The sequence below is a fragment of the Astyanax mexicanus genome, chromosome 6 (assembly GCF_023375975.1).
Source record: "Astyanax mexicanus isolate ESR-SI-001 chromosome 6, AstMex3_surface, whole genome shotgun sequence".
NCBI lineage: Eukaryota > Metazoa > Chordata > Actinopteri > Characiformes > Acestrorhamphidae > Astyanax > Astyanax mexicanus.
In genome coordinates, this window is record NC_064413.1 from 36,282,174 (window position 1) to 36,289,225 (window position 7,052).

Sequence of the window (7,052 nt, forward strand, 5' to 3'; positions counted from 1 at the left end):
AAAATCTTTGTTAAATTATATTTGAAAGACATTTTTAAGATTTTAATTTAAAAAACTGAAAAAATAAAGAAAAAAGAAAAATCTAATTAAATAAATTCTAATTATTTTTTTTTTTCTGTGTGAATGAATTAAAAAGAGCCACTGTATTCTGGGCCAGGCTGGAGTGGGTGTGTCCTATCACAGTGAGCAGCAGTGATTGGTGGAGGTGTGGAAGAGGCGGGGCTACAGAGTTTCAGTCTCACTCTTCCTCTCTTCTATAATTCGTCTGTGTGAGGGTTCGCGTGTGCGCGCGTGGGGTGACACGCTCCTGAGAGGTCACCGTGTCCCTGACTGTAGGAGCTCCGGTTCGGTGTGGGGGTCTTCATGTGTGCTGTGTGCGGTGTGTGTGTGCGCATGTGGGGGTCTAGCGTTTTGACCGTTTGACTCAGAAGTGGGTAAGTTTGTATAAATCTGTATCCTGTGCCAACTGTCTCTTCACCCAACAGCAGCAGCACTCTCTGAACTCAGCATAGCACTTATTAATTTATCATCCTCAGAGAATTAGTTAAATTAAGATTCAGTTTCTGAATCAGTTTCTCTGATTTTGCTATTTATAGGTATATGTTTGAGTAAAATTAACATTGTTGTTTTATTCTATAAACTACAAACAACATTTCTCCTAAATTCCAAATAAAAATATTGTCATTTAGAGCATGTATTTGCAGAAAATGAGAAATGGCTGAAATATAAATGTAGAGCTTTCAGACTTCAGAGTTCAGAAATCAATATTTGGTGGAATAACCTTGGTTTTTAATCAGTTTTCATGCATCATGGCACGTTCTCCTCCACCAGTCGTACACAATGCTTTTAGATAATAAGGTGATAATATCTTTAATATTAAAATTTAGTTTTTTATCTACAAATGTGCTTTTATAAAGTTTTAAAAAATATAACATGAGCCTAAAGTTGTAAAATTCCCTTAAAATTGTAAAAGTGTACAGCTGTGGTCAGACCACGGTACAAGCCTTAATTAATTAAGATTAATGATGAATGTGAAACTTCTTAACTGCACAAGTCTAACTGTGAAAGTCTCTCTCTCTCACTTTACTGAGAGATTACTGTCTTGGGTAGCCTACATCAGGCCGGTCACATGATTTCTGTGCTTTGTTCTTGTTACCCCATGCCTGAACAGTTCACTATGGCATGAGAATGTGCTATACAGTTTTCTCTTGATTAAGTCAGTATGGCATTCCTTTTCTCCTGAGGTCAGTCCATACAGGGCGAGCTTAACAGTGATTTGTGTGTCTTTTTGCAGAGCTGTGGGTTTGTGTGTCTCAGAATGGAGAGAGATACTCAGGATTTGGGGGATGTAAATGAGCACCATGAAGAGAGATTTCAACTTGGTGAAGTGGAATTGGCTCGCCTGCAGCTAACCCAAAAGGTAATGTACTTTAATATTGCATTTATATTAATGAACTGAAGACACGATAAAACATTTATTAAATGAGCGCGATCATGTGTGCATTTAGGTGTACTCCACTTTTTATTGCTTTACAAAATTGTGGGATATAAAACTAAGTCAGTGTGTAGATAATAGATTAATAAAGCAGGATCATGCATTCTGGGATTATACATTCTTTCTCTTAATCTAGTTTTAATCATGTTAACTTTAGTTCAAGTATTCATTCTCATATATATGTGAGATATGACGAAAAGGGGCAGTGGTGGCTCAGCAGCAGGGGTGTGAAGGCTAAGTGGTTAGGACCCTGGGATATTTAAGATTGATATGCAGGTTTAAATTGGCAAGCTGCCACTGTTGGGCCCTTGAAAGTGATGCCTTGACAACAAAGTAGCAGGTTACAGGAAGGGTTTAGGCTCTTGAGCTAGGGCAACAATGGAACGCAACAAGAGAGCAGCAAGGGTTAAGGCTTTATCTAGTGAGCACACTTGCCCAGAATGGTGAGCAGCTTTTGCTGTGGGTCCCAAGGAGCCACTGCCTCTTGAGCAAGGGCCTTAACCCTCACTTCTCTGTTGTTGGTCCACGCTGCGTACTGGGGATGCAGCAACAAAAGCTGCCTACCACTCCAGGCATGTGTGCTCTCTATCTAATTGTGTGTTTGAGCTCAGTAGTGTGTAGAAATTGGCTTGTATGTATGTGTTATTACTGTACGGAGGGGTTAAAGGTGGAGATCTCATTCCATCTGTGTGTACAACTCAAGTGTGGTCTATATTGTTGTTTTGAAGTAGATGGATCTGGCATAAATTTACTGCACAACAAGGTGCCTGGCAGGAAATTTGCCTGAGCGCCAAATCGTGTTGGTTATTCTTTGTGTTTCTAATAATTGAAAAATCTCCAGTCAAAAAATGCTGCTAGCATTCATTTCAGAACAGCATGGAGCAACAGCTAACATTTGGTAATATCTGTAGTGATTATCTGGGTAATTAATCAGTTTAAACTGCCCCTGAAAAGCTATTAAGCTCAGACATAAGGAGTATTAATAGTTGGGACAAATTGAGATCAGGTTACGTTTTTACCAAAAAAAAAACATGTGCAGAGTTCGCTTTGGACCAGACCAAGGCCTTGAGTCTCAGTTGTTTTGAGTGCGGTTGTTTTGGTCCGCACCCGAGTGCGATTATTGTTTTCACACATTGTTTATTGACAAGGCACCTTATAATTTTAAATCAGAGTCTACCATAATTGTATTTAGATATAATCCCATGATAATAGCTCTTTTTGTTTCTTAGGAACACGAGGAGGGAGAGACGCTGTCACGGTTGAGTCAGCGGCCTCTGCTGTCTGCTGCATTCGCTATGGAAGAGTCTGAGTTCCCTTCTAGTGTCTCTCTCCAAGATATGCCCCTCTTCCCCAAGTGGCAGCTTCCTCTCAAGCTCATGGCTGTTCTGATGCTTGTGGCGTTTGTCTATACGTTTCTCCGTGATGTGCTTCAGCCGTATATATATCACAATAAAAGTGACTTTTATAAGATACCCATCTTAGTGCTAAATAAAGTGCTGCCCTGGACCTCTATCACTCTGCTGGCCCTCGTCTATTTGCCTGGAGTACTGGCCTCACTGCTGCAGCTGCACAGAGGTGAGTAAACAGGTTAAAGTATATCGAAATTTGAAGGTAAAACTTACAGATCAGTGTAGCAAGGAAAAGTAGGGCAGAATGATCTTGAGTACATTTTTAAACATCTTTTGGGAAAACATAGGGATACTTTTCAACAAAAATTTCATTGTTAGAGGATGAAGAACTAGGAAATGGGATCATTCTTCTCATATTTACTTGTCGGAAGAGCCACGTCAGTTTTCAGACAATGATACTCTTTACAACATTGTCACCCAGTGGATATAATTGGTATAACACACTAATATGACATCTTTTACAAAAATATTAGACGGCTAAAAATGGGTTTTGTTGGGTAATTTGATTGTTAACAAGTTGTAAAGGTTTACCATGTGGTTACAATGTCTGTTAGGGTTAAACTGACGTCAAGGGAAACATTAGATTAAAAATTATACTTTATCATTTGCAAAGAAAATGCTTTTAATTAGTAAGAAAATTACAGGGGACAGACAGAAAGGACATTATGCAGGTTCTTGCCACAGACACACTCAAGCTCACAGAGAAACCGTATGACAGTTAGTCATAGATTCCAACACAAACACGCAAATCAAACACAGAAAAAAATTGTAGTGTGGTTTTAGTTTCCCCAGAGGCCTTTCCCTACCCTCCCCCTCTTCTACTGGAATGAGTCAGGTGTAAATTGTGGTTTTAGCGTGCCCTATTTACTGGTTGTGCTCTTACAGAAAGGCACTAAGAGGTTCAGGACAGCAACTCTTCACAGTATGAGATTTATCTGTGTGTTTTTGCTGTTTGTTAATTACAGTGAAGTGACTGCACCCCACCCACACCCCACCCCACCCTCAGCAATGTGTTAAATCAAGCAGGCCGGAAATAGCAGTGTGGTGCAATGTTTACTAGGCAATCCTTACTGTGGTGCAATTTATCCTCTAAGCCAATATTAAAGAGTTGGAATAAAACAATACAGTAATTCATTCATGTTCAATTCTGCCTCATTTATACATACTATATATTCTTATATATAATCATATCTCTATCTGTATATATAGGCAATATTAAAGAGAAGTAATCAGATATTGCTGTAATTCATGTTCAGTTCTGCATTATTTCAATTAATTAAAAGTAAAAATAAAATGACAAAATGCTGTGGTGTTTCTCTGCCAGGCACTAAGTACAGTCGTTTTCCTGTCTGTCTGGAAAACTGGATGAGTGTAAGGAAACAGTTGGGTCTGCTGGCATTCCTGTTGGCCTGTCTGCATGCCATTTACAGCCTGAGCTACCCAATGAGACGCTCGTACAGGTACAAGCTTCTCAACTGGGCCTATCAGCAGGTGAGTAGAGGTTCATTCAGAGTGGGCTGGAGGATTTGGTCAGTGGAAATGTCACACAGATATTTTTCTGTGCTTAGGTGGAGGGTATGTTCTTACAGGCTGTTAAAAACCATTTTTCCAACTAAAAACGCCTTCAGCCACTTGACATTTAGTTGAATGGGTCTTTGACATATCATACTGCTCTCTCATGGTTCACACTCAAAAACGCATTCCTAACTCAGAATGCAACAAAGCATGTTTTTCTCTAAAATGTGGCTGTTAGCTTAATTCATAAATTGTCCCAGTGTGTGTATGTAAACTGGCAGTGTTCTCTAGCTTTATCACAGTGTTTAGAATAACAAATGGTTGTTTTATATGCGATATTCTGTACTATATAGAGTTATTTGGAACAAGAATCTCCAACCATTTGAGATACCACACAACTATTCTGTATATACTGTAAATATACAGATACAGATACTGTATATACTGTAAATAAAGTTTATTTAAAAGAACAATATGTACTGAAGACATCAAGAGAAGAGTTCAAAAACTTTTGCAGTGGCAACCTAGCATGTTGTAGCATTGGGGTCATTGCTACCACTCGTCTGGATCACTGCCTATCTCAAATAGTCACTACCTTCATAACAAAGCTGCACAAAGGCCAATAAATATAAATGTGTTTCTTTTGTCACTGTATTTGCTGTGAGGCTTAAGCCAAACAAGATACAAATGATATAAAACCTCCCAAGCCTTGTTTAGTCTTGTGTCTTTAAGAGGTTGCTGGTTTGAGACTGGCCTTGGCAGTCGTTGGGAACCTTGGGGTGTCCCTTTTGTCAAAGTATTGGCTGTCAGGCACAAAATCAAATGAAATACAAATGATCCAAAACCTGACTAGTAGTGTCTACAGCCTAATGGTAGGTGGAGCGGCTTGTGTTTAAGAGGTCGCTGGTTCTAGACCTGGGGGACAATTGGGACTCTTGGAATAACACAATATACAAATTATCCAGAAACATCTAAGCCAACTGTGGGATCCAGTGGCTTAATTGTAAAGTCTGCAGCTCTGTTGCATGTGGTGTGGCTTGTGTTTAAGGGGTTGCCTGTTTGAGACTGGCCTCAGTGGTCTTTGCAACCTTTGAGCAGTGTCTTTTGCCAATGTTTTTTTTTCTGTGAGGCTTAAAACCAAAATAAACACAAATTGGGTCCTGTGGCTCACTGGTGGAGTCTGCAGCCTACTCGCTAGAAGAGTGTCTTGTGTTTAAGAGGTTGCTGGTTTAGCCTTGGTAGTTTTTGGGACCATTGGGGAGGTTTGTTTCCTCAATGTGTTGTCTGTGATGTTTTAAACCAAATGAGATACAACTGATCCAAAACCACCAAGGAACCTGTGGGATCCTGTGGCTCACCTGTAGAGTCTGGAGCTCTATGCAAGGTTGAGTGGTGATATTTGAACTTTAAATGTTTAACCAGTTCAGATATCACAGAACTGTTCCCTATAAACAAATGTAATTAATGTTTGAGTTAATGTTTTTACTTATTATTCAGCATAATAGCAACTCCTAATGCTTTTATAGTGTTAATTTGTTGTAGGTACAGCAGAAGAAGGAGGATGCCTGGATAGAGGATGATGTCTGGAGGATGGAAATTTACATCTCTCTAGGAATTCTAGGATTGGGCGTTCTGGCCTTGTTGGCCATCTCCTCACTCCCTTCAATTAGCGACACCCTAAACTGGAGAGAGTTCCAGTTTGTCCAGGTAGGCAGAAGAACCAGAACATACAAGTTGAGTAATGAGAAATTTCCCAGATAATACGCCCATGTGGAAACTGAATAGGTAGCCAAACAAACACATATTAAAAACACAAACAAAAACAGTATTCAGTGGTCTTACATTAACTCACTATATACTTCTTTATTGCAGAGAACTCTGGGATACACAGCCCTGTTCCTGTGCACAGCCCATGCTCTGGTGTATGGCTGGAGAAAGTGGGTGGAGCAAAAGCAGTATGTGTGTTACACTCCTCCATCCTTCATCCTGGCCACCTTTCTCCCAGCGATGGTGTTACTGATGAAGACTGTGCTGGCTATGCCCTGTTTAAACAGAAGATTAGATCACATTCGGCATGGCTGGGAAAGACCAGGCTGCAAAGGACTGTCAGACAAAGATTCACTCTGACTTTATAAGACATTTACTATAATTATCTATGGTAAAATTTAAGAGTGTATTAAGATGTGTACATATTGTTGAGCATTGTTAAAAATATGTACTTTATTTTGTATATTAAATATTTTTACTTGCTTGTACCAGTCTGTTCAAATGCTGCTATGATTGTATGCTCTTATCTTTCGGATATCTCATATTGCTATGCAATAGTTCATAATCTGCTATTTTTATGACTGACCAGTGAACATTTTGTCTCCGTCATGATTACTACCTTCAGATGTTTTGGCAGAAATGGCAAGCCTGCCTTTTGTAAAAAGCTGCTTTTCATAATTATAATGGAAAATGGAAAAAAACAGTTTCTCATATAAACATGTCAGCTTTGTGACATAATCTTCCCCCACTGGCAGTGCTAATGTTTGTTTGGAAAGATTCAGAACATTTTTATAATTGTAACGAGTAACAGTGCAGCACAAAAAACAATATTGGAGTAAAATTATTAAGCTCATCAAAAATATGTT

General features: G+C 39.2%; 1 protein-coding gene across 1 annotated transcript; it reads left to right on the forward strand.

Moving 5' to 3' along the window:
- Positions 1-257: 257 nt before the first annotated feature.
- Positions 258-6,847, forward strand: LOC103045139 (STEAP family member 1B-like). Its single transcript, XM_015606106.3, has 6 exons — positions 258-434; positions 1,295-1,420; positions 2,725-3,070; positions 4,229-4,395; positions 5,962-6,126; positions 6,292-6,847. The coding sequence occupies exons 2-6, from the start codon at positions 1,319-1,321 to the stop codon at positions 6,544-6,546; spliced, it is 1,035 nt and encodes a 344-aa protein (XP_015461592.3). The 5' UTR covers positions 258-434; positions 1,295-1,318; the 3' UTR covers positions 6,547-6,847.
- The last annotated feature ends 205 nt before the right edge of the window (positions 6,848-7,052 follow it).

What these genes read in the sequence shown, in the direction of transcription:
- LOC103045139 (XM_015606106.3), top strand. Translation starts at nt 1,319, where the DNA reads ATGGAGAGAGATACTCAGGATTTGGGGGATGTAAATGAGCACCATGAA. An exon ending in ACTGCTGCAGCTGCACAGAG is followed by an intron (nt 3,071 to 4,228) that starts GTGAGTAAACAG and finishes TTTCTCTGCCAG; the next exon opens with GCACTAAGTACAGTCGTTTT. An exon ending in GAGAGTTCCAGTTTGTCCAG is followed by an intron (nt 6,127 to 6,291) that starts GTAGGCAGAAGA and finishes TCTTTATTGCAG; the next exon opens with AGAACTCTGGGATACACAGC.